The sequence below is a fragment of the Myotis myotis genome, unplaced genomic scaffold (assembly GCF_014108235.1).
Source record: "Myotis myotis isolate mMyoMyo1 unplaced genomic scaffold, mMyoMyo1.p scaffold_m19_p_9, whole genome shotgun sequence".
NCBI lineage: Eukaryota > Metazoa > Chordata > Mammalia > Chiroptera > Vespertilionidae > Myotis > Myotis myotis.
Window position 1 is genome coordinate 27912043 of NW_023416401.1, and position 26839 is coordinate 27938881.

The following is a 26839-nucleotide window of genomic DNA, read 5'->3' on the forward strand; positions in this document are numbered from 1 at the left end:
ATTCATTCAACAAGAGTTTACTGAGCACCTGCTATATGCCGCAGCAGTGAATAAAAGACAACAAAAGCAAGAAATTAAAAATAGTGTGTGAGATGGTTATTCTAGCTAGGGAGAGAAACCAGGCCAGGGCAGAGGGCTGAAAGTGAGCAGTGGCTAGAGAGGCCTCCCTAAGGGGATAACACGTAACATTAATTGGGGGTCTACCGCGGGCCAGTGTGCTAGGCGCCTCACTTCCCAAAGCCCGTTTAAACTCACGCCACGACGCAATGGCGCAGGGACCCCTCCTCCTCCTATTGTACAGATAAGGTGGGAGTAAAGTGCAGACCTGGGGTGCCCGTCAGCTCCGAGTCTAAGGCCTCGGCCGCGTCACCCCTCGCCCCAAACCCCCTACGCCTCCCCGGCAGCCCAAGCCCCTTCCGGACAGGACCAGGGTTAAAGCCCGACTAGGCGGGGCGGTCGGCACCTGCGCATGCGTAGAGCGCGGAGTGCGCCTGCGCAGAACGCAGGGCTACGTGGCCGGCGGAAGTGCGGTGTGAAAACGCCATCGGAGCACCGCTGGTCGCCGCGCCGGTCCAGCACCAGGTTACTGCTTTGCGCCCCCTCCGGCGCCACCATGCTGAAGAAATTCGACAAGAAAGACGAGGAATCGGGTGAGGGGGCCCAGGCTTAAAGCTAGGCCTGAGGAAAGCTGGACCATCGCGTAGGCTCTCAGCATCCTCCCTGGGAGCCCTCCTTCGGGGCTTCTGTCTGACCCGAGGCCCCATGAGGGGCAGGGGTTCGTGCAAAGGTCCACAACTGGTCAATGGCGAGCCTCGGAGAGCCAGCGCATGCTCCATTGCCCCGCATTCGTTAGATCGGACCGCTGTTCGCTGGGTGACCTTGGGCGGGTCACGCGCCTCTCTGGGCCTCAGTTTCCGCATCTGTCAGGGGAGTAGCAGATGCTCTTTTGTCCCTTTTCCCGTCCGATCTCTTGGGATTCGCCAGCACTGAGTTGGTGCTGGCAAACGGGGGCGTTATCTGTGGGGCCAGTGTCCTGCGGCGAAGAACCCGGACTCATTCATTTGTTCAGCGAACATCTTGAGCACTTACTGCAGGCCAGGCACTTAACTGTGTCCTGACACTGCAGTGGAAGTGAGACACTTGCTGCCTCTGCTGGGGATGTTAGAACGGTCACAGGCATCACGGAGGCGAGAGACATAAACCAAACAATAATAAAACATGTAGTTAATTACAAACGTGACATCTCCTGTGCAGACACCCTAGTCACTGGGAGATGGTGGTCCTCACACACAGTAGGGGTCAGTTAAGTACCTTTTGCATTAATGAATGCGAGACGAGACACTGTGAGAGACACAGGACAACTGTGCCCGGGCAGCTGAGTGACTAAGTGGTACAGGGCAACCCTTGCAGGAGGGTGGTATGATTTACGTGCAGGTTGTAGAGCGTTGATTGCCATTCGTAGGAGTTTGGACTTGACTAGGTAGACAGTAGGGTCCTATGTCCCTTCTCTATGGGAGAGTTTTGAAATTCAGGGTCACAGCTTGTGCTCAGCCTTCTCTGTTCTCTGATCTAGGTGGAGGTTCCAACCCATTCCAGCACCTTGAGAAGAGTGCGGTGCTCCAGGAGGCAAGTGTCATTTGTTCCACTCTTTGAGCATCATGTTCAGATGGATTTGATTGATATGCGAGCACATTCAAAGTGCTGGTTTAAAGAACCAATAGGGGAGAAAGAAACTTGTTCCTGGAAAGACAGGAAAACTTCTTCCTGGAGAGAGTGCAGTATGCTTACATTTTTGTTGTTCTGCATTTCTCTTTCTATTTAACAAGCATTTACTACTACCCGTTAGTCAATAAGTGAGTATATTCCTAACTAATGTTGAAATTAAGGAAGATTTCAGGAGTTGTTACTAGATGAATTAAAGAAATAAAAGCTAAAACTCTTTCCTATTGAAAATAAGCTTATCTAAGCAACTGTGTTTATTGACTCTGGGACTTCTCAGCCTTTGAATGTGCTTGATGGGAAATGGAAGGAAATATACTGAACTAGAAAGTAATATCCTTGGTCACTTCTTTTTAGGCCCGTGTATTTAATGAAACTCCCATCAACCCTCGGAAATGTGCCCACATTCTCACCAAGATCCTTTACCTCATAAATCAGGTAACGGAGAGGCTTAGAGGTGGAGAAAACAGTGTTGGGAGATGTTGGGGTACTAAGTCCAGTAGCCCTTAGGCTCTTCAACAGCCCATTAGTGGTTGTAGCCAATGGCCCAGCTCTGGATCCCCTCAGCATCCAATTCTGATGTGTTGCCTTTGATGGAGCCTCTGAGGGCTCTGAGGACTTGGCTTGGGCTGATCCAGCTGCAAGAGCATTCTGGCTCGTCCATCCCAAGCTGATACTTCTTTTTTGATTAAAACAGGGGGAGCACCTGGGGACCACTGAAGCAACTGAGGCCTTTTTCGCCATGACCAAGCTCTTTCAGTCCAACGATGTAAGTGCCACACCCCCAGCTTTCCTTGAGGGGGGGAAAGCCTGGAGTTTCGTGTAGTCTGCACTTGATCTTAGCCAAAAGGCCGAGAAGCGATAAGTTTCGTGTAGTCTGGACTTTTCTTTTTCTAACGCTGGCCCTCATGCTGGGCTAGGAGTCATAGGGCTCTTTCCATCTCTTTCCCAGCCCACCCTTCGTCGAATGTGCTACTTGACCATCAAGGAGATGTCTAGCATTGCAGAGGATGTCATCATCGTCACCAGTAGGTAAGTCTTGGGTCTGTGGATGGTTCTTCTGATGGGTTCTATTGATACAGAGAGACCATTTTTTCTCATATATACTAGACAATGAAACTTTAAAAATATATATATTTTTTTATTGATTTCAGAGAGGAAAGGAGAGAGATAGAGAGTGAGAGACATCAATGATGAGAGAGAATCATTGATTGGCTGCCACCTGCACAGCCCCTACTGGGGATTGAGCCCGAAACCCCAGGCATGTGCCCTTGACTGAAATCGAACCCAGGACCTTTCAGTCCATAGGCAGACACTCTAACCACTGAGACAAACCAGCTAGGGCTAGACGATGAAATTTTTGATTGACATACTTTTAGGCGCCCTTTCATCTTCTGATTCCTTTATCCTTCATTTACTGCTGCCCACCCCATGGCAGCCTCCAGAGTATGCTGTTTCCCTTTTAATTCTCTGGCCTTAGCTCAGGCACAAACTCTTCCTTCCCTTAGATTTCTCTTAGTCACCTAGCCAGCCTGGAACTCTCACAATGACTGTAGTGAGTACCAAGAGAGAACACAAGAAAAATGGACATAGAGAATACAAGAGGTATACAAATAGGCTTCCTTATTAAGTACCGGTTTCTACATTAGGCTGAGTGATACAGGGGACAGATGTGACTAAGGTATATCCCTGCCCTTAAGATCTAGGGCTCAGTTCTCTTATTTATTCTTGTCACAGTTTTTTGGGGAGGGTATAGCAGGGGATGTCATATATTTATTTGAGGGTTCATTTGAAGATATCTGTTGACTGTCTATCAGTCCCTGTGATTAGCTCTGGGACTGGAGCAGCAAACAAGACAGACATTGCCTCTGCACTCAGAGAATTCACAGAGAAATAACCAGGCAGTCAGGTTGTTCAGATAGGATATAATATGGGACAATGATAGGCTGTGAGAGCAGACCAAAAAGGCACCCGCTTTGAATTGGGGTCAGGAAAGGCCTCCTAGAAGAACTGAACAGAGTCCTGAAGGAGGAATAAGAGATAGCAGAGGTGGAGGTGATGGGGTGAGGAGTTTTCCAGGCTAAGGAAACAGCATACACAGATGCCTGGAGCGGAGAGATCCCATGGCCTATTCGGGGACTTTTTTGTTAAGAGTTTATGCTTGGTGGTAATGGCAGTCGGAAGCCTCGGAAATGTTTTAGTAAAAGCAGGGGAGTGATCTGGGCAGTTTTGAGTTTTCTGCCTTCTCCCCCTGCAGCCTGACAAAGGACATGACTGGGAAAGAAGACAACTACCGAGGCCCAGCCGTGCGAGCCCTCTGCCAGATCACGGATGTGAGTCTGCTGCCACTGTCCAGCCATCTGTCCTTTCCCTGCTTTTCAGTCAAGTTCAGTTTCATCCTTTGCATGCTTTAGGTTGTCCCTGCCTCTTGGGCAAAGCACTGAGCCAGATGATGAGGGTTGGAGTGCATAGGAAACATGTTTGCTTCCTCCTCGCCTCATTTCTCCACCCCCTGTCACCTGCACTCCTGAAGGTGACTAAGGATTGATTGGGTCCCCTCCTGCCCCACTCCTTGTCCCCACAGAGCACCATGCTGCAGGCTATTGAGCGCTACATGAAACAGGCTATCGTGGACAAGGTGCCCAGTGTCTCCAGCTCTGCCCTGGTGTCTTCTCTGGTGTGTAACTGCATCCGGGACCCTGCAGGGCTAGGGGTTGGGTTGGGGTTGGAGGAGAGCAGGATATATTCTAAAGAAAATATTAGAATTGCTTTCCAGTAGATAATAAAAAGTGCTTCTGTATCCCCCCATCTGAGAGTCCCACTTACCTTCTTAGTGAAAAGTGCCAGGGAATTCTGGGTTGATTGAGGAGGGGTCAGTTGAAGAGCCTGGTCCATCCTTTGGGGTGACTTATTATAGGAGTTAAAGCCTAGGAGAGTGAGGGTGGGAGCTGTCCTATGCTTGTGCACCATCTCAGAAGACCAAGACAATGGAGACGTCCTGGGCTTTGTCTGAGGGAAGAACCAGGGCCCGGCTGCACCGTAAGCCAGGCCCAGCAGATGTGACGGGAGAGCCTCTTGACTTCCTGCCCCTTAATGTGCCCCTTTGCCCACAGCACCTGTTGAAGTGCAGCTTTGACGTGGTCAAGCGCTGGGTGAATGAGGCCCAGGAGGCGGCATCAAGTGATAACATCATGGTCCAGGTGAGGTGTGAGAGGAGCAGTGGCTTTAAATTATTTAGGCCGATGGCATGGCACTGGCAAGTCAGAATGGACTCTCACCACAGACATCCTGGTGGCCCCTAGCCAGAGCAGGATTTAATCCTTTTGTCACTGGATTATGGGGAGATTTGAGGGGTTTTGTAGAGGGGGGCTTGGGTTAGAGATTACTTACCACCTGGTGCCAAAATATTAAAGTATTTTGATAAAGTTTTGGGGTATGAACTGTAGCCAACCTGGCCCAGGCAGGCAGAGGGCCTTCGCGACCTGGGTTTGTCAGTGATGCATAGAAATATCTTCGTGGGACTGTTGTCTACGTAACTCTTCTTTAGTGATGTAGGCAGGGAGTCCTTTTATCTCTGTGGGTCTCAGTTTGCTTGTCTATAAAATGGAAATGAAAGTTTCTGCCTCACTAAGCTGTTAGGATAAAATGAGACAACATCTATAAATATCTGACACATCTGGTGCATACCTGTACAGTCTCTGTGTATTTTTCTCTTCTCTTTCTCTTCACCCTTTGCACTGATTCTCATCTCCCAGGGTCATCTCAAAACACTTCCCAGGGTCAGAGAAGCTTCTTAGCACTTGAACGCCACTCTGATAAGGAAACAGAAAAGAGCAGAAGGGATAGGAAATAACTTTGTACACCATGCATCTCTAAGATGGAATCCCTGGATTTCAGGTCCTCTAGATCTTTGCCAGTACCAGCCATTAGTCCTTGGGCAAGTCATTGGTCTAAGAATATCTTTCTACTTATCTACCTATGTGCAAGCTCAGGGCCCAGCTCCCTCCTCTGTCTAAAGACACTGGGTTTCTTCCCATTCTTTCACCTCTGTGGCGTCTGTTGTCCCCTTTACATCTGTACTCAATGATGCCTGTCAGAGCCCTGGCCAGAACCGGGGCCAGGAACAATAACTACAGATATACTCATATACACTGTGTCAGGAGTGTCTATCCAGACCATTTGGAGGACTTGTCACAGCCATTATGATGCCCATTTTAAAAATGAGAAGGCTGAAGCCCAGAGAGATGCAGTGGCCTGCCCCAGGCCACACACTCGTAGACCTAGGCTTCACATGTTTGTACTCAGCTGCTATCTTCTGTCCTCTAGTACCACGCACTGGGGCTCCTATACCATGTACGTAAGAATGACCGCCTGGCTGTCAGTAAAATGATTAGCAAGTTTACACGGCACGGCCTCAAGTCTCCCTTTGCCTACTGCATGATGATCCGGGTGGCCAGCAAGCAGCTGGAGGAGGAGGACAGCAGGTAATGGCTCTTGTCTCCCCTCACTAGATGATGCCTCATTAAACCTACCGTGCTGGGCCATTTCCAACTCCGTACTGCCTATGTTCTTTTGTAGCCGTGACAGCCCACTGTTTGACTTCATCGAGAGCTGCTTACGCAACAAGCATGAGATGGTGGTCTACGAGGCTGCCTCGGCCATTGTCAATCTGCCAGGCTGCAGTGCCAAAGAGCTGGCCCCAGCTGTGTCAGGTTACCAGGCATTCCTTCACTCCACTTCACACATTTGTACCTGCTGGGAACTAGGCCCTGGGCTGGGGGTCAGGGGAAGAAAGAAAATGCCCTTGAATAGGCCACAGTCTAATGTTAAGAAAAGGAATTAGTACCCAGTAAGCACCTGCTCTGTGCTAGGTACTCTACTGGGGCCTCTCACATGTGTTATCTTTGGGGGATGGTGTGCACTTAGTTCCATCTTACCACTAAAGAGACTGGGGCTCTGGTAAGTGCCATAGGTGAGGTTCAGATCTGCTCTGCACCTGTCGGGCTGGCCAGCCGTGCAAGAGGGCCTGGTGGAGGAAACCAGGAATTATGAAACCAGTGCATACTTCCTAAGTGCTGAGCTGTCTCAGGTAAAGGAGAAAGCAATTCAGAGGGCAGGGCCTGATAGCTAAGTGGCTCTGCCCCTTAGCAACTGAGTGAGCCTGAGCAAATCATCCGTCTTCTCCATGCTTCATCTTCTCTGGAATGTGGATAGTAATTGTGCCTGTTACATAAGATTACAGTAGGCAGTAAATTTGTGTGATCTATACAAATGGCTTGGAAAAGTGCTTAGCACCATGGTGACCACAGGGAAAGTGTTCTTTGCTGTTATTAAGGAGAATCCACCTGCCTTGAATTGTTCATTGCTTTATTTTTACAGGTCACGGTGCTAGGTGTTGCAATCTCACTGTATATAAGAATGCACATGTGATGTGCTAAGTAGTTGGTACTGGAAACTTGGTATATTAAGAGTTTAGAAAAGGAGATGTTGCTAGGATTGCTAAACACAGATTCAGAGAGGGGGAGAGTGTTCTAGAAGGACGAACCCAATGAAAGTCAAGATGTTATGGCAGGAGAGTTTGAGTGCAGCCTTTTTGGAATGAATGGACATGTTTTTCTGATCACCATAATAATGTTATAACCTGGCCAGGCAGAGAGATGGGGTTCATGTTTGGAGAGAGAAGTCTCTTTCTTCTTGGAGACGAAAACAGAAGAACCAAAGGAAGTTATTCACTGATTTAAGTATTCAGTCATTCATTCTTATTGTATTCCCCATATTTCCAGAATAATGAAACACATAAATAGGATAGAGCCTTCAAAATACAGCCAAGTAATAGAAAAGAACATGGTTACCTCAGAAAACAGCAGTCATATTTACTACTACCTCGAGTGCAGAATTGAGCCCTGAACTTCCTGACACCTAAGGCACAGGAAGGGATGTGCTGCCTGACATGCATCTGCTAGTAGAGGAACCAAGGCCGTTGTTGAAGCCAGGAGTGAGGAAGTTCTGTATGTGCTTCAGGAGAAAGGAATGGAGTTCTACTTCACAGCTCAGACTTCATTCAGGTGCAGGCAGTCCTCGATTTCAGTCCTGGTTCTGCCATTTACTTACTCCTAACCTAGCGTTACTTTAGTTGCTTTATCCCTTTGTGCCTCAGCCTCCTTACTGTTAAATGGGGATAACCATAGCTGCTTCATAAGGTTGTGGGGAATCAATAAGACAAGGCATGGCAGCTCCCCAGCAGAGTGCCTGGCACACAGCAGGTGCTCAGTAAACAGCCACTCTCATCATTCACGGGATCCATTGGGCTCTCGAGTTCATAGTAAGGCCTCTGTGCTCATGGCTCAAGTACCCAGGGAGAGAACTCGCTTCCTTGGTTGAGGTGGGGGTGCCAGCAGGGAAATGAGCTGAAGCAGAGGGTTTGGGTTTGAACAGCCTCAGAGCCCTTGCATGCCCTCGATGCCCTATTCCTGCCCTCTCCTGGAGGCCTACCTGGATTTTTCCAGCTGCCCAGCAGTGAGAGCAGCCTGACACATGGCATCTGTCTCCCCACAGTGCTCCAGCTTTTCTGCAGCTCACCCAAGGCCGCTCTCCGCTATGCCGCTGTCCGTACCCTCAATAAGGTAAGGGTCCAAGACAGGCAGGAGAGGGGACCTGGCCTTCTGAGAGGGTCACGGGAGGTAACCTGATCCAGCTGGAGGTATTTCCATGTCCCTGACCTTACCTGGATGTATGTATCCCTAGTCACAGTCACTTTCTACCAGATGGTGACATGAGTTCATCCAAATGAGCTCTGACCAGACCAAACCCATCTAGTGGGATGACAAGTCCTATTTTTTTTTTTATCTCTTGTCCTTGTCTTTTTTATCTTTCCTCCCAAAATAGGTTGCCATGAAGCATCCGTCAGCAGTGACAGCCTGTAATCTAGACCTAGAGAACCTTGTCACAGATTCGAATCGCAGCATTGCCACGCTAGCCATCACCACTCTGCTCAAGACTGGCAGCGAGAGCAGCATTGACCGCCTCATGAAGCAGATCTCCTCTTTCATGTCAGAGATCTCAGATGAATTCAAGGTACCCAGGGCACCTAGGGAACACCCACAGTCCCCAGAATCAGGAAGATGCTCTGTGTTCCCACTCCATGTTCCCTAGCCACTGGGCCAGGATTGACCTGAGGGAATGTTCAGGCTTGAAGATTCAGTGGAGAAGGCTGGTACATAATCCTTCATGGGGTTTGGCCTTGGGAGATGCGCACAGTCCTGCCTCTGGTGTTTGTCTACACTGTTTCTTTGTATAGCCAGTTGACAGGACATTGTGTGAGGACCGAGGGAGTAAATGCTGTCAAGGATGATGCTTTTTTCCAGTTTGGGTTGATGGTGGGGCCATTGATTGGTTTGGGGAAGGAGGGAGAAAGTTATGTCTTGGGTGAAGGAAGGAGAAGGTAGTGATGGTTACTGCAGACGTGTTGTGTTTGTGGGCACCAGGTGGAGTTATCTGGTAGACATTTAGAAACACTGAGCTCGGACAAGAGACAAAGATCTGAGCGTCAGTGGCATAGAAGATGTAGTTAAAACTATGGGAGGAGATAAGATTGCTGAAGGGATTATGAGAGAAGAGAAGAGGAGAGGAGACAATACCCAAAGAGGAATCAGAAAAGCTGATTGGGAGAATATCAAAGGAATGGGGGTGAGGAGGCAATAGGAAGAGAAGCAGGACAAGTGAGATGGAGAGGGGGCTCATAGACTTACCATGAGGTCTGAGTAGCAAAGCAGAGTTTGGGGTCCTGTGTATGGGTCTGGGACTGTTGGGACTGTTCTGCCTGCTGTCCTGCCCTGGATGGGTTCAGGGATTGCATGTTCCCTGAGGGTAGGTGGGGGATGGAGTTCCTTGTTTCCCTGCCTTGTGTCACATCCCAGGTCTGGCCTTGCTTAAGGAAGGACTTCATTAGCAATTAGTGAACTAAGTAACTCCACCCTGGTGGCAGGAGGCTTCTGCTTATGCATGTCTGTTTGACTCAGGTGGTAGTCGTCCAGGCCATCAGTGCCCTGTGTCAGAAGTATCCTCGCAAACATGCTGTCCTCATGAACTTCCTGTTTTCCATGCTGCGGGAAGAGGTAAGAGTAGGACGCATGCAGGGCATGCCAGGGCTCCTGGTGCTGGGAGCAACTTGGCTGCTGCCTCCATGTCATTTGGGTGAACCCAGATCAAATTGTTAACTGGGTAGATTTCCTGGTTCCTGTGGCCCTTTAAACTCCTTGTGAACCAACAGATAAACGTGTAGCAATTACTAGTAATTACAGTAATAACTATAAAGACTCAGTACCCTGACTTTAAACAGTAGATCCTCTGAGGCAATACTTGTGCAGATAATGGAAAATGTGTTTTCTACTGGTAGCTAGTGTAGAAGCATTCTGGACCATTCCAGGAACTCCATGGGGTGGTTTCTTGTGAAACCTATGCTAATATTGTGACATTGTTCTCTTCGTTCTGACATGAATTAGTGATTTACTTACCCCACCTTTCTTGGATGTCTCAACAAAGCAGTTAATTCAGAGGAGCAGAAGCAAAATGTTTGTGGAGTAGATTTGGTCCCCAGATATTTGGTGCTCCTTGGCCCCAGCCCCAGAGTGGCCCTTGGACCGAGGAGTAGAGGAGCCGTTGCCTTGGGTGTCTTTGGGGTTCCCAAAGGTATTGAAGGGAGGAGAACACTAACGCTTAGGGAGCTGTTAGCTAATGGACCCAGCACTTTGGAGACACTACACAGTGTGCACAATCTTGTGATCCTCATAACAGGCCTTGTCCATGGACATTATTTTCTCCCTTTAAAAATCAGGGATTTGCCCTAACTGGTTTGGCTCAGTGGATAGAGCGTCAGACTGCGGACTGAAGGGTCCCGGGTTCGATTCCAGTCAAGGGCATATACCTTGGTGGTGGGCACATCCCCAATAGGGAGTGTGCAGGAGGCAGCTAAATTGATGTTTCTCTCTCATCAATGTTTCTAATTCTCTGTCCCTCTCTCTTTCTCTCTGTAAAAAATGAATAAAATATATATATATATATATTTTTTTTTGATATATTTTATTGATTTTTTACAGAGAGGAAGGGAGAGAGATAGAGAGTTAGAAACATCGATGAGAGAGAAACATCGATCAGCTGCCTCCTGCACATCTCCCACTGGGGATGTGCCTGCAACCCAGGTATATGCCCTTGACCGGAATCGAACCTGGGACCCTTCAGTCCGCAGGCCGACGCTCTATCCACTGAGCCAAACCGGTTTCGGCTTTTTTTTTTTTTATGAATAAAATATATTTTAAAAAAATAGAAAATAAAAATCAGAGATTTGACTCAGAAGTGGAGTAATCTGCCTCTGGTCACTTGACCAATATATGTCTAAGCCCCTATCTGTCTGACTAAAAAGCCCATGATTTTCTCCCGGATCTCCTTTTTCCTAGAAAAATTCATGGGTCCATATAAAGTTGAGTGTAAGACCTTCACTTATCAGGTTGCAGCACTTAGACAGGGAGACCTTGTCTTCTAGAAAGGAGTCTGTTTCTAGCTTTCTGCAGAGAGGCTTGTCATTCTCTAGTTAGAGCAGCTGCCAGCACAGCCTGGATGCACCTACTCTTAGCTTGCTGCCCACCAGGCTGACGGACCAGCCTATAGAGGTGATACGAAAATAGTGCTTGAAGGGTTACAGAGTACCTACTCATATGACAACCTTATTGAACTGTACAAATGCATTTATTTATTCTTCAAAATAACTCTGAGGTAAACACTCTAGTGGTCCTTATTATGAAGGAGTGTGAGGCTCAGGGAAGGTAAGCGGCTCACAGCCATAAAACAAACTCATCTGAGAACAGGGGCCTGATTTGATCCACAGATAAGTTTTACTTAGATTGTAAAAGCTTTAAACATTTCAGATTAGTAGCCGTTATTAAAAAAATCAGGAAAACACTGCCACCACCACCATAACAGATTTCCAGTTTCGCCCAAAAAACTTGTCAGATCTGGCAGTAATGCGAGGCTGAGTGGTGATTTCCTTTTTTAGATGGGACAGGCACTGTCTTTTGCCCCTCCGTTCCCATTTAGTCTGCTTCATGTTGCCAGGTTGCATTCTTAGCATCTGTAGGCATCTCATTTGCCATCTTTGTCATTAAAGTCTGTAACTAGCAGAACATAGATTTGATCAAGGATCTTCTGATTCTCCACTGCCCCATTTTGCCTTTTTTTTAAAAATTGCGGTTAAACTATGCATGACAAAATTTACTATCTTAACTGTTTTTAAGTGTACAGATCAGTATTAAATATATTCAGATTGTTGTGCAACATCTCTTTTTCATCTTGTAAAACTGAAACTCTACCCATTAAATAGCAACGCATTTTCTGCCCCCCAGCCTCTGGCAACCACCATTCTACTTTCTCTATGAATTTGACTTCATATAAGTGGAATCAAGTAATATTTGTCATTTTGTGACTGACTTATTTCATTGAGCATAATGTCCTCAAGGTTATATACCACATTGTAGCATGTGTCAGAATTGTCTTTGTTTTTTTTAAAAGACATATCTTTTTTTAAAAAAAATTATTGATTAGAGAGAGGGAGAGAGAGAAACATCGATTTGTTGTTCCACTCATTATGCATTCATTGGTTGATCTTGTATGTGCCCTGACTGGGGATCCAACCCTCAACCTTGGCATATTGGGACGATGCTCTAACCAACTGAGCTCCCTGGCCAGAGCTAGAATTTTCTTACTTTTTAAGGCTGAATAATATTCCATTGTATATATAGACCACATTTTTTTATTCATTCATCTGTCAATGGACGCCTGGATTGCTTCTACTTCTTGGCTATTGTAATTAATGCTGCTATGAACATGGGTATACAAACATTTCTTCAAGACCCTGCTTTCAGTTATTTTGGGTATATGCCCAGAAGTGGAACTGGGATAATATGGCAAGTCTGTTTTCTTTAATTTTTTTGAGGAACCACCACACTGTTTGCCATAGCATCTGTACCACCCATTTTGCCTTTTATGTCAAAGTTAGGAAGAAAGTAAGACTCAACATGTTTCAATTAGACCAAGTATGGTTAGAACTGGAAAGGTCCCAGCAAACATTCAGTCCAGGTCTTTTGTTTTACACAAAAAGATTGTTTTTGATCCTGGTTAGTCTCCGAGCCTCACAGCTCATTCTGGAGCCAGCAGCCTCCTTGATCATCTTGACCCTTCCCACTGCAGGGTGGCTTTGAGTATAAGCGGGCCATTGTGGACTGCATCATCAGCATCATTGAGGAGAACTCAGAGAGCAAGGAGACAGGACTGTCACACCTGTGTGAATTCATCGAGGACTGCGAATTCACTGTGTTGGCCACCCGCATCCTACATCTCCTGGGCCAGGAGGGGCCCAAGACCAACAACCCCTCCAAGTACATTCGCTTTATCTATAACCGAGTGGTCTTGGAGCATGAGGAGGTCCGGGCAGGTAGGTCTGAGATAGGGCTGAACTTTGACTCTTAGCTTGTCTTAAGTAGACTGCTCTTACAAAGGGACCTGAGGCCCCAGTGGGGACAGGGCACTTGGTGTTTTGGGCTCACAAACTCAGTTTTTTATAATATTGTAGAAGAACCTTAGATGTTTAGAGGTCATCTAGTTGAATGATTCTTAATCTATTTGTTTTATTGATTTTTTCCACTTCGTGTTTAACTTTATTTCTTTTTTCTAACAATAGCTTTGAGATATAATTCACATACCATAAAATTCCTCTTTTAAATAAATGTAATTTATTGTGCAATCATTACAGTGGGGCCTTGACTTCGAGTTTAATTTGTTCCGAGACCAAGCTCGTTAAGGAGCTCGTTAACTCAAATTACTCTATCAACTCAATGCAAAAAATCAGCCGAGAGACAGCTGATATCTCAAAAAACTCATTAGTCAGGACACTCATAAGTCAAGGCCCCACTGTATATTATTCATTTTAATTTACTGCTTTTTTCTCCTCATGCCCACTGGATAGATTTTTCTGTTTTAGCAATTGGTAATCATGAAGTAATTGTTCATTTTCTCATTGATGTTGATCTAGTGCTTAACTGAATTAGGCCATTTGGATACATAAGCTGAGAAGCCTGACATTGGCCAGCTCCTGGGGCCTCATCATAGTTAATGCTGAAAATGGCTCCTGGAACCCTAGATTGGGACTGGCTTCTCAATGAAATAGATGAGGAAATTGAGGCTGGGTAAAGATTCCCCCAGAGACACTTGTTGTGTTGGCTCTGGTGTATCAGGTATACTTTATGTGCTTCATAAACACAGGTGCTGTGAGTGCTCTGGCCAAGTTTGGAGCCCAGAATGAAGAGATGTTACCCAGTATCTTGGTGTTGCTGAAGAGGTGAGTCTGTGCCTGAGGGCCCTGATGGATGACAGAGTTCCCGCAGGCTCAGGCAACTTTCCTTTGTCTCTTTAACTGTAAAGGGGAGGGGTGATAAATTATACAACTATGGATTGTAGGGGAAAATAGATGGCATAGAAGAGCATGAAAAACAATATACAAAAATGCCTTCACCCAGATGTGAGCATTGTTCATTTGAGTTATTAAAAAAAGAACTTTACTGAGACACAATTTGTCAACCTTATAATTTACCCATTAAAAATGTGTAATATGGCCGAAACCGGTTTGGCTCAGTGGATAGAGCGTCGGCCTGCGGACTGAGGGGTCCCAGGTTCGATTCCGGTCAAGGGCATGTACCTGGGTTGCGGGCATATCCCCAGTGGGAGATGTGCAGGAGGCGGCTGATCGATGTTTCTCTCTCGTCGATGTTTCTAACTCTCTATCTCTCTCCCTTCCTCTCTGTAAAAAATCAATAAAATATATTTAAAAAAAAAATAAAAAAAATAAAAAATAAAAAAATGTGTAATATGTTGGTTTTTATTCAGAGTTGTATAACCATCACCACAATTTAAGTTTAAAAAGATTATCCCCCCCAAATAAATCCTGTATCCATTAGTTATCATTCTCCACTTTCTCTTAACACTCCCACCACCATCAGCCCTAGACAACCACTAATCTACTGTCTATATCTATGGATGTGCCTATTCTGGATATTTCATATAAATGCTATCATACAATTTATGGTCTTTTTTTTAAAATATATTTTATTGATTTTTTACAGAGAGGAAGGGAGAGAGATAGAGAGCTAGAAACATCGACGAGAGAGAAACATCGATCAGCTGCCTCCTGCACATCTCCCACCGGGGATATGCCCGCAACCCAGGTACATGCCCCCGACCGGAATCGAACCTGGGACCTTTCAGTCCGCAGGCCGACGCTCCATCCACTGAGCCAAACCGGTTTCGGCCAATTTATGGTCTTTTATGTGTCTGGGCTCTTCAAAATGTTTTCAAGGTTCATCCATGTTGCAGGATAGACCAGTACTTCATTCCTTTTTATTGACTAATATTTCATTGTTTTGGCTATACCACATTTTATTTATCCATTCATCAGTTCGTGGACATCTGAGTTGTTTCTACTTTTTGTCTCCTGTGAATAATACTCCCATGAGCATTCCTATGCAAATTTTTGTGTGGACATATGTTTTCAGTTCTATTGAGGATATAACGAGGAGTGAAATTACAGGGTCATACTAATTTTTTTTTTTTTTGACATATGCTCTTGAATACAGGAGATTCATTGCCTCCCTCCTGGGTTGGCTTTTGGGAGAGAATCCAGGGACTATGAATATGGTCACCCCCTGATAATTAGTTAGAGTTTTGTGGGTCCCTTCATGGCTTTGTTGGCTAGATACCACATCTGGGACTGTGCTCTCAGAGCTTGAAGAGACCGGCTTCCTCTCACCACTCTGTGATGAAGCTTTCAGTACCCATCCTGTCACCCCTTATTCAGAAGTGCCTTGTGTTCTGGCTGCAGGTGTGTGATGGATGATGACAATGAAGTCAGGGACCGAGCCACCTTCTATCTCAATGTCCTGGAACAGAAGCAGAAGGCCCTCAATGCGAGCTACATCCTAAATGGTGAGCCTTTCCTGCTCTGTCTTTGATCCCCTCCCAGAGCTGTGACCCTTTTCATTACTCTGAGCTGGGCAGGGATAATCGGAGGCACCAATTTCCTGAACTTCCATGGCAACTTCATGGCATGCCTCTGAGCCCAGTAGACCTCGGGTCATGTGGTTTACCCAATGTGGGTGGAAACAGCCCAGTGAATTGAAACACTAGTCATTAATTTAAAAAACCGTTTGTATAGTGCTTTATTGTTTACCAGTCCCTGCTGTATGTATATTTATTCCCTACACCAATCCTATCAAGGAGGGTTTGGATGAAGAAGTAGAGGCTCAGAGAGTTAAGTGGCTTTCTCAGGGTCATACAACCCCGATCCCTGGGCCTGTTTTCCATGGGGGATTCCTGGTGCTCATTCTGTCATTCCTTCCAAGCAGAGTGACCTCTCTCTCACTGGCCTCTAGGTTTGACCGTGTCCATCCCTGGTTTGGAGAGGGCTCTACAGCAGTATACTCTAGAACCATCAGAAAAACCTTTTGACCTCAAGTCTGTGCCCCTGGCCACCGCACCCATGGCAGAGCAAAGAACAGGTGAGTAACGCCTATACTCCTTTCAGAGGCCCTCAGGTTCAGGCCTTCATTGGAGGGTCTGCATTGGCCATGAAGCCACTAAACCTAACCAGGATGGATGGGGTTGTGCTGGGAGGAGGGAATAATCCTTTTTGTGTCTGGCTCCAGGAAATGGACACACACGCACACACATACAGGCACACTTGCTCTCTTTCTCACATGTTTAATACTACACTCTCAGAAAATTGTAATCCCTAAATAACAGCACTGTGCTCAACACCACAGTGCCCCATTAGTGCAGTTGTTGATCACCATTGTATTTGCTCCTGCAGAAAGCACCCCCATCACAGCAGTTAAGCAGCCTGAGAAAGTGGCAGCTACCCGGCAGGAGATCTTCCAGGGTGAGTAACAGTACTCGGTGGGGCTCTTAGGGGCAGGGCTCAGTCTCCTCAGCTTTGGAGTAGTTGTCCTCCTCCGGGAATTCAGAGTAAGAACTGTCGTTCATTGGGTCTGTCCTGATGCTGAGCCCTGAGAGTATTTTGACAGTACATTTGATCCTCATGTGGAGGATATTAGGTCCACTTGGAATCTGAGGAATTGGAAATTCGGAGAGAGTAATTCCCCAAGGTTGTACAGCAAGCAGGTGAAGGAGCTGACATTAAGGTCCAAATAAAACTGGCTTAGAGCTGCCTCTCAGCCTTGGTTCTGAAGCCTCAAATGGCTGGAACCCAGGCCAGTTCAGGATGTTTGATTCAGAACAGTTGGGATTTTAAGACGGGTACTTTTTCTTAGGTTCCAGATGTGTTCAGTCTAAGTTGTATTGTAACATTTTAAGTATTTATCTATTTCTCTGGTCTTGCATTAAGGGACAAGGCTATGTACCTAATTGCTAGACCATTTTATCCATTGAATTCCTACCTTCAGGGACTAGCACATATCCCTCTTCCTTTGTGTAGCCCTCACTGATCTCCTAAGCTCTTCTGTCTGATCACTTCTGTTCTGCCTTTTCTGTTTTAAATAGTTCTGTGTGGTTGTATACACAGCACTTAGCACAGTGCCTTCCTTCCTCAGAGTAGATCGTTATTGTTGAACTGTATTAAATCCCCTCTTTCCCAGTCCATTTCAGAATCCTGTCTCCTGTCAACATGTTAACTTTCAGATTCAGGAAAGCTAGGATCCTGCTCTAACTGGGATCACTTTTTTTTTTTTAATCCTCACCCAAGGATATGTTTTTATTGACTTGAGAGAGAGAGAGAGAGAGAGAGAGAGGGAGAGAGAGAGAGAGAGAGAGAAAGAGAAAGACCTCGATATGAAAGGGAAACATTGCCCAGTTGCCTCCCCTAAGTGCCTTGATCAGGAATCGAACTCGCCACCTTTTGATGTATGGAATGACGCTCCAACCGAGTACCCTGCCAGGGCTGGGATCACTCCTAACTCAAAACATTTCCTTCTGTATTAGTTCCCTCATGCTGCTGTCACAAATCACCACACTCTTCGTGGTTTAATATAACACAAATATATTATCATACAGTTCTAGGGTCAGAAGTCCGAAATGAGTTTTGTGTTGGCAGTACTGAGCTCCCTCTGGATGCTCCAGGGGAAAATGGTTTCTTAGATGTTTTTACTTTCTGGAGTCCTCCCGTATTTCTTTCGTAGTGACTCCTTCCTCCATCTTCAAAGTCAGCAGCATAGCCTCTTCAAAGCCGTCTGACTCAGGCCACCAATTGCCTCCCTCTCATAAGGACCCTTGTGATTACATTTGAGCCCACAGGTAATCCAGGATAATCTCCCCATCTCAAGATCCACCTTAATTTTATCTGCAAAGTCCCTTTTACCATGTGACAAAACATATTCATAGGTTCTGGAATTAGCATGTGAGTATCTTGGGGGTGGGGGCAATCATTCTGTCACACCTTCCAAGGAAGATTCCTCCTAAGCCTCTTAGACGTTATCAATTCCATTTTGAATAATCTTCCAAATATAACATTTATTAGTCACATGTTAAGTTACAGAAACTTTGCTATATCTTGACACTTATTGTCTCATTTATCATCACAACAACCCGTGAGAAAGGTTATTGTATCTATTTTATTGATGAAGACACTGAAATTCAGAAACATTGACTGATAGCTAGAAGCAAAATCCCCCAGGTAGTAAGTACCAGTTCTAGAACCTTGAGGCCCAGGGAAATGAATTCCCATAGAAACACATTTGGTGGCTGATGATCATGATAGCCTAAAAGTTCCTCCTAATATGTAAGCTGACTGTTTCTAGGTATCTAGTAAGGCCTATCCCTAAACCCCACTGCCAAGTTCCAGCAGTGGGCTGGATCCTATTGCCTGCACATTTGTTAGAGAATGTCTTTTAGGATGCAGCGGACTGAAGCAATCACGTAGACTCTTTGTGGTGAGGAGGAAGCAAAATAATAACAATAATGCCTACTTTCTGTCTCTATCCCTGAAATAGAATTGAGTACCTACTAAGTACAGGAAAAAATATCAGATCCCTGGCCACAGGGTACAATTCCTGTCCTTAAGGAGTTCAATTAAATTGGAAAGACAAGTTGAAGTCTTAGAGTAGTGGTCTTCAAATATAATTAGATATAATTAATCTGAGGAACTTGCTAGAAATTCAGGTTCTTGGGTCCCAAACCCAGAGATTCTGATAAAGCATTTTTGGGATGGGTCCAGGAATTAGAGTTTTGTTTTTTGTTGTTTTTTAAAAATATATTTTTATTGATTTCAGAGAGGAAGGGAGAGGAAGAGAGAGATGGAAACATCAATGATGAGAGAGAATCATTGATCGGCTGCCTCCTGCACCCCCCACACTGGGGATCGAGTCCGCAACCCAGGCATGTACCCCGACCAGGAATCGAACCATGACCTCCTGGTTCATAGGTCAATGCTCAGCCTTGAGCCATGCCATTTGGGCCAGGAATCAGAGTTGTGTGTTTTTTTTAAAATATATTTTATTGATTTTTTTACAGAGAAGAAGGGAGAGGGCTAGAGAGCTAGAAACATCGATGAGAGAGAAACGTCAATCAGCTGCCTCCTGCACACCCTCCACTGGGGATGTGCCCGCAACCAAGGCACATGCCCCTGACCGGAATCGAACCTGGGACCCTTCAGTCCGCAGGCCGATGCTCCATCCACTGAGCCAAACCAGCCAGGGCAGGAATCAGAGTTTTTAACAAGCTCCTGGGTAATTCTGACATAGGTGATCCATGACCATAGTTTGAAGAGTCCTGCCTCTGATGTAGAATGGGGAAGAGAGCAGCAGCTTGAGCCATCATAGGCAGGCATCCTGTGCAGATGCCGCATTCACCGGGACCGGCCAGGGTGGGGTCCATGGGCTGGGCTTTACCATATGCCCATAGACCACCCTGATTGGGTTTTCTGCAACACTGAATCTTTTTTTTTTTTAAATTAATCTCAGAGAGGAAGGGAGAGAGAGAGAGAAACATCAGTGATGAGAGAGCATCATTGACTGGCTGGCTTCTGCATGCCCCCTACTGGGGGGATCCACCTGCAGCCCAGGCATGTGCCCTGGTCGGAATCAAACCTGGGACCCTTTAGTCCTCAGGCGGAGGCTCCACCCACTGAGCCAAACCAGCTAGGGCAGAATCTGAAACATCTTTTTTTTTTAAATGCATTTTTCAATTATAATTAACCTACAATATTAGACTAGTTTCAGGTGTACAATGAAACATTTTTTATTGGCCATTTGTCTTAACTGACAAATGTATAGGATCGGATTCCGTAGCTATAACAGCATTCATCTAATACCCTTAGTACTCTCCTACTTTCATCTTCTTTTAAGAATCTTTGGTGAGCTTCTAAAGTTAAAGGGGTTGGGGGGGGGGCGGGCGGGTCTCCAAATGGATTTTGCCTAGTACATTGAGGTCTCCTAGTCAGTTCGTTGCTTCTGAGATCTTTTGTGGGACCAAGGGGAGGGGAGTATTCATGGTGGATGGTACAACTGAGCAAAGCTAGGGAGATGAGAAAATATGTCAGTATATTTAGGAAATAGGAAATAGTTGTGTGTACATCTCCACCCATCTCAGTAGGATGAAAGACCTTAAGAATTGGGCATGAGCATTTATTAGAAACCATCATAAGTAAGTTATTCTGGGAATTGAGAAGCTGAGTAAACGTGTGTGTGGCCTGTGTTTTTCAGAGCAGTTGGCAGCAGTGCCAGAATTCCAGGGGCTGGGGCCCCTCTTCAAGTCCTCGCCTGAGCCTGTGGCCCTCACTGAGTCAGAGACAGAGTATGTCATCCATTGCACCAAACACACCTTCACCCACCACATGGTGTTCCAGGTGAGCAGAGAGGGCTGAGGTTCTGCTAAAGCCTCGTGAGACCATGCAGCGGTCCCAGATTTGATGGGTCCTGTAGGGTAATGGCTTCCCCATACTGAGTTGGTTGGGACCCAACTTGATGACTGGGTCTGTCACCAACTGGTGTGTCTCTTGCACCCTTGACCCAGAACCTTTCTGGCTCCTGAATGTCAGCATAGAGACAAGGAACCTAAGCAGGGTGACTGGGATGGGAGTCAGCTTGGCCCCTGAGAGGTAGAATCTCCTGGCTTTTCTACTGCATCAGGGCTTAGACCTAGAGCAGTGTCTAAGTAACTCCTTCTTCCTTCCTAATCCAGTTCGACTGCACAAACACACTCAATGACCAGACCTTGGAGAATGTCACAGTGCAGATGGAGCCCACTGAGGGCTATGAGGTGCTCTGTTATGTGCCCGCCTGGACCCTACCCTACAATCAGCCTGGAACCTGCTACACGCTGGTGGCACTACCCAAGGAAGACCCCACAGCTGGTGAGCCCCCCTCCAGATACCATGCTGGCCTCAGGGTCAGAATGGGATGGGCAGCTAGTGTGCTGACCATTTATCTCTTATTACAGCTTCAACTCCTTGATTTCAGTCCTGAGAAGAAGAATGGCTAAGTCTGGGTGCTTTAAATTTCCTCCTCATAGAGGCCCATTCATAGATGAAGGAAACAGACTGGGGTTAAGTGGCTTATCTAAGTTCAAATAGCTGATAAGAGGCCAAAACCATGTCTTTCTGGTCCTCAAACCAGTATCCTTACATTATACCATGAAAGAGTAGAGACAGGCACAAACACTGAAACATTCCCAAGGAAGCCATCAGCTTCTTTTTCCAGGCCTGCTTTCCCCTTCTCCCTTCCCCACAATGGGACTCCTCAAACTCATGACTTAACTCTCCTGCCCTTCAACAAGGTGGTGCCTTCTGTCCAGATTTGTGGGGTTGGATAGCATGTTGCCACTACTGATAACATGGCAAAGGCCTCGAGAGCTGGCTGTGGCCACCTCCCCTATGGAGAAGCTCATCCCTGTAGTGACTAGGGACATCCTCACCACAGCCTCTCTTTCTCACAGTGGCCTGCACATTCAGCTGCATGATGAAGTTCACTGTAAAGGATTGTGATCCCACCACTGGGGAGACTGACGATGAAGGCTATGAAGATGAATATGTGGTAAGAAGCTAGAGTCAAGAGGCTGTTTGTGCCTGAGCTGAGAATAACTCCCCCCAGAAGCTGACAACCAGACTTGAAGCATTTTCTTGCTGTTTTGAGCTTTACAGCTCTCTTTGAAAGAAACTGTTTTTAACGTAAAAAAAATGCATGCTCGTGTGTAAAAAAAACTTGGAAAATATAAAAACAAAGTCCAAACAAACATTACCCATAGACTTTAAAATATTCTTATATAGCTGTGTCATAACTCACTTGATTCCTTTAATTTGGGATTCCACATTTTTACTATTTATAAATGCTGCATTAAATATCCCTTTGGATACAAATTTTCAGATTATTTCTGTAGGATAGATTCTGGGCAGTAGAATAATTGGGTCAAAGGGTAAGCATGATTTTAAGACTTTTCCATTTATATTATAAATTGCTTTCTAGAGAAATTGGATGAGTTTGTATCTGCTAGCTAGTCCTTTTATACACTGAAACGGCCCTTCCAATTCTACCTTTCTGAGCTAGAATGGAATCTTTCTGGGCTTTGACCATGGAGCAGTGGCTCAGTACCACCTGATTATAGACCATGATGCTCAGTTTGGGAATGGAGATTGTTGAAGTTCCTTATAACTAGAGGGCCTGTCACTGTGGAATACAATTGACATCACTGTTGTGTTGTATTATCTTAGAGTCATTGTTGAGGAAGGGCCTTTCCTGAGCCAGCAATGACCCAGTGGGCAGGAACTGCCCGAGACCAAGTGAGCTTCCTGGGAGAGCTGGGTCTGACATTGCTTTTGCTGTAGGAGCTGAGTCCTACTTAAGCACACCTTAAACATCTGCAAGAATAGGGCTTAGTGAAGATCTGTTGGATGGATGAATGGGAAGTCTTTTTGTACACTTAGTCCAAGGTGCGGGGGATAATTATGTGTCCTGTTCAGGGACACAGCTAAGATGGACGCATGGATCAGGCCCAGAGGACACAGCTGAAGTAAAGGGGAGTACCTCCTGAGTGTTAGGAGCGACACTCAGACCTCTGTGTGCTCTCCTATATAGTCCCTGGGTCTTTGAGGCACTGATTCTAGGCAGGCTTCAAAAGGGATTTGATCTTGCAGCTAACACCCTCAGGTGAGCACTTGGGTCAGGGCATTTTCCAGGGGAATACTTGGCTGTGAGGACTTTGAGGACAGGTACCTGGTCAAGTTGCTGTGTATCACCTGAGCCTAGCACAGTGTTCAGCACCTAGGAAGTAACTGCTCAGTGTGTTGCAGGAAGAGTGAGCAGTGAGTTCAGAGCAGAGGCCCAGTGCGGAGCAAGGACTCTCCACTGGAGGTGTGGACCTAACTTTTAACTCCCATCTCCCCAGCTGGAAGACCTGGAAGTCACTGTAGCTGACCACATCCAAAAGGTCATGAAGCTGAACTTCGAAGCAGCCTGGGAGGAGGTGGGGGATGAGTTTGAGAAGGAGGAAACCTTCACCTTGTCTACCACCAAGACACTGGAAGGTAAAGTCCTTGCTACTGTTGAAGTACTCCTCACATTCGCTCCCTGCTCCTCTGCCCCCAGGGGTCAGAGCCATCTCTGCAGCACATATTTCAGATGCCACTTTATTAAAAGCCCTTCAGAGTAGGGGTAGGGGATGGGGAAGCTGTGGTGGCACAAGGGGGAGACCAGTTACGTGGCTTAACTAATACAAAATAGTATTGAATGGAAACTAATTGAAAATGAAATTAAAAAGTAAAAAAGGTATGTGGCTTAATGATACTAGCATTTCTCCCTACAGAGGCTGTGGGAAATATTGTGAAATTCCTGGGAATGCACCCTTGTGAGAGGTCAGACAAAGTGCCAGATAACAAGAACACCCACACATTACTCCTGGCCGGTAAGCAGCATTTCAGTCGGGAAGGGCCTGGGTATCTTGTAGCTTGGATGCCACTGCATGTAGCCTGGGCTGTGGGCTCCCACTGCAATCACAGGGACGAAAAATTCATGGTGTTGAAAATTCACAAAGTAATAAAAAGACCTGCAGTGAAAAGTCTGCATCCCAGCCTTTGCTGCCAGTCTTCCAGTTCCCTTCCAACAGGCAACCATTGTTACTATTACAAACAATACCAGTATATCCTTCCAGTGATTTTATGGATATAAAAGCTAATATGTACATATTTCTCTTTTTAATTCAAATGTTTATGTGCAAATGGTTTTATTTTATATATATATATATATTTTATTGATTTCAGAGAGGAAAGAAGAGAGAGAAACATCAATAATAAGAGATAGTCATTGATTGGCTGCCTCCTGTATGCCCCCTACTGGGGATCAAGCCTGCAACCCGGGCATGTGCCCTTGACTGGAATCAAACCCGGGACCCTTCAGTCTGCAGGCTGACATTCTATCCACTGAGCCAAACCAGCTAGGGCCAAATGGTTTTACTTTTTACTTAACGGTGCATCTTGGAAATCTTCCCTATCATTACCGTTTTCTCATTTTCTTTTTCAGATTATGGTAAAATATACACAAAATAAATTTTACCATTTTATCCATTTTTAGGTGTACAGTCCAGTGGCATTAAGTGCATTCATATTATTGTGCAGTTATCACCATCCATCTTCAGAACTTTTTTATCTTTCCAAACTGAATCCTCATTCTTTTTTGTAGCTGCCTCAAAATCCATTGTGTGGACATACCATATTTTATAGAACCAGCCTATATTGATGAATATTTAGAATGTTCCGCCCTAACTGGTTTGGCTTGGTGGATGGACGTCAAAGAATGTTCCAGTCTTTTGCTATTACACTGCTAAAGTGAATAACACACATGCATATATGTATACCCACATACTTTATTTGGCTCGTGTGCACTGACATCAAAGTGCATTTCTCATTTTGATAATATTTCCAGTTACCTTTCCTAGAAATTGTATGCCTTTCATTCCACACTCTGATGCAGTGTGTTATCAAACCTTATGACCTTTGCCAGGCTGGATGGAAAATGGTATCTTGGTGTAGTTTTATTTTACATTTCTTGTATATTGAATGACATTAAGCTTCTTCTCAACTGTGAAGTACCATTTATTTTCTGTTTTGTGAATCATTTTCATATTATTTGTCTAATTTTCTAATAGGAATGGGATTTTAAGCATTCATCATGGAAATATTTTTTAAAAAATAGAATAGTGTAATGAATATCTATGAGCTCATCTTCTAGCTTCAACAACTATAGCATCTATATCCCTACCATTGTTTCCCCCCGAGTATTGTAAAGCAGATTACAAATATATCATATATGTAAATCTTCCCGTATCACTATGTTCCTCTAATGATCCTTTTTTTAAGGGGGGCGGAGGGCGGTGGATAATACAATTATCACACCTAAAACAATGAGTAAAAGGAAATGGAGATTTTTTTTTTTCTGAGTGTTTATAAACAGTAGCTCTGCTTCAGTGCCCTGTCACAGTTGACAGCCCCAAGCCCATGTTTCCGGCCACAGTGAAGCAACCCAGTCCCCTGGGTCTTGCAGACACCTGCTCTGCGGTTTTGTCATGGCGGGGCTGTCCCTTCCTCTGTGCTCTTAGATTCAGCCAACATATGTGAGAGCCTCTGTGATACCAGGTACACCCTTATACGTCCACTAATTCATTTGGTCTTGACAGAAACTTAAAATATGGTTAGTATTATTTCCTCCACTTTCTGGTTGAGGATACTATAGCTCAGAGAGGTTAAAGTGATGTGTGCAAGGTGTCACTCAGGCATTTCAGTCCAGTTTTCCTGGTCCCAAGCCTACTCCCACTTCACTACCCGAGGGCGGCCTTGATCAGTTGCTACAAATGCCACCTCAGCATAGCCTCTGCAGCCCCCTCTGCCTTACACACCTGTGTTTCTCTCTCACCTTCTAGGTGTCTTCCGGGGTGGTCATGACATCCTTGTGCGCTCCCGGCTGCTGCTTTTGGACACAGTTACAATGCAGGTGACAGCCAGAAGTTCAGAGGAGCTGCCAGTAGACATCATCTTGGCATCTGTTGGCTGAGGTCCTACTCCCGCTTTGCCCCCAACACTACGCAGAAGTTGCACCTTCCTCATGTATCCAGTGGAAACTCCATCCTAAGCTTCTGTATTCAAAAACAGTTAGGAATCATTGGGGTGGGTTTTTTTTTATTTTACTTTTGCCCCAGGACTGTTAGGGGTAACGTGTTGTTTTGTTTTTTTTTAAGGATCATTTTAGTAGTTTATCCTAGAACTTGCTGCCCTGCCTGCCAGGGAAGGATATCACAAATTAATAAAATGCTTGCATCTCTTGAATTTATCCCCAAAGAAACCAGCTTATCCCTATAAATAAATCAGTATGTATTTATTGAATGACTGCTACTTCTTGTTGACCCATGCTTAGGGGCTCCACCTTTCCCTTCTAGGCCTCCCCACCACCAAGAACACCTATTCTGCCCTCTTTGCATCCACAGACCTTTGGCTGCTGTTCTTACCATGAGGCAGGACCCTCTCCTACTCATCTCTGTCCAGGCCCCACACTCGGGAGCAGGAGCTGTGCAGGTTTGCTGAGGGAATGACAGCAGCTGACAGGCTTTGAGCTCAAGCCCTTATTTTTGCATTTTCACAACCACCTTCTTTTTCTACATAATGGACGGAGGCCCCTGAGGGTTTTGGATGGATGACCTGGGTATCCTAACATCTGAAGTGTGTGCTGGGGTTTGCCTGCTCCCACCTCAGTCCAATTCAGGGCATGCACAGACAGGAAAAACAGCCTGTAGCGAGCACTCTATTGGCTCCAGAGGCAGAAATCCCTGGTCTATGTCCCAAGGGAGCAGGCTCAGAGGCCACCTTAGTTACATTTGCCAGGTGGTTTAGCAACTTTGTGACTGAAATACATTTGCAAAGCCCATTTTTAAAAATCCAGGACAGCCCTGGTTGGTGTGGCCCCGGTTGGGCATCATCCCTTGCACCAGATTGTTGCTTTGATTCCTGGTTGGGGCACACGCCCAGGTTGCTGCTGGATCCCTGGTTGGGGGCGTGCAGGAGGCAGCCACCCCTGTTTTTCGCTCTCACCTT

The 26839-nt window shown here is 45.8% G+C and overlaps 1 protein-coding gene across 3 annotated transcripts; it reads left to right on the forward strand.

The window, feature by feature from the left end:
- The first annotated feature begins 497 nt into the window (after positions 1 to 497).
- COPG1 (COPI coat complex subunit gamma 1) lies at positions 498 to 26134 on the forward strand. Of its 3 annotated transcripts, XM_036321796.1 has the most exons (24): positions 498 to 650; positions 1574 to 1626; positions 2077 to 2157; positions 2417 to 2488; positions 2672 to 2751; positions 3977 to 4052; positions 4304 to 4396; positions 4833 to 4919; positions 6046 to 6203; positions 6298 to 6431; positions 8275 to 8342; positions 8605 to 8793; positions 9738 to 9833; positions 12958 to 13201; positions 14029 to 14104; positions 15641 to 15744; positions 16191 to 16316; positions 16628 to 16696; positions 20472 to 20614; positions 20950 to 21121; positions 21703 to 21800; positions 23149 to 23287; positions 23566 to 23664; positions 25675 to 26134. In XM_036321796.1, exons 1-24 carry the CDS (start codon positions 614 to 616, stop codon positions 25803 to 25805), a joined length of 2625 nt encoding a protein of 874 aa, XP_036177689.1. In that variant the 5' UTR covers positions 498 to 613; the 3' UTR covers positions 25806 to 26134. The 3 variants fall into 3 exon arrangements, with proteins under 3 accessions (XP_036177689.1, XP_036177691.1, XP_036177690.1); XM_036321798.1 differs by lacking the exons at positions 21703 to 21800; positions 23149 to 23287; positions 23566 to 23664; positions 25675 to 26134 and adding an exon at positions 21208 to 21684; XM_036321797.1 differs by lacking the exons at positions 498 to 650; positions 1574 to 1626; positions 2077 to 2157; positions 2417 to 2488 and adding an exon at positions 3228 to 3324 and having other exon boundaries at positions 2686 to 2751.
- The last annotated feature ends 705 nt before the right edge of the window (positions 26135 to 26839 follow it).

Coding starts and splice junctions, on each gene's coding strand:
- COPG1 (XM_036321796.1), top strand. CDS start 614: ATGCTGAAGAAATTCGACAAGAAAGACGAGGAATCGG. Junction 1,627..2,076: donor AGAGTGCGGTGCTCCAGGAG/GCAAGTGTCATT, acceptor ACTTCTTTTTAG/GCCCGTGTATTTAATGAAAC. Junction 21,801..23,148: donor GCTATGAAGATGAATATGTG/GTAAGAAGCTAG, acceptor CCATCTCCCCAG/CTGGAAGACCTGGAAGTCAC.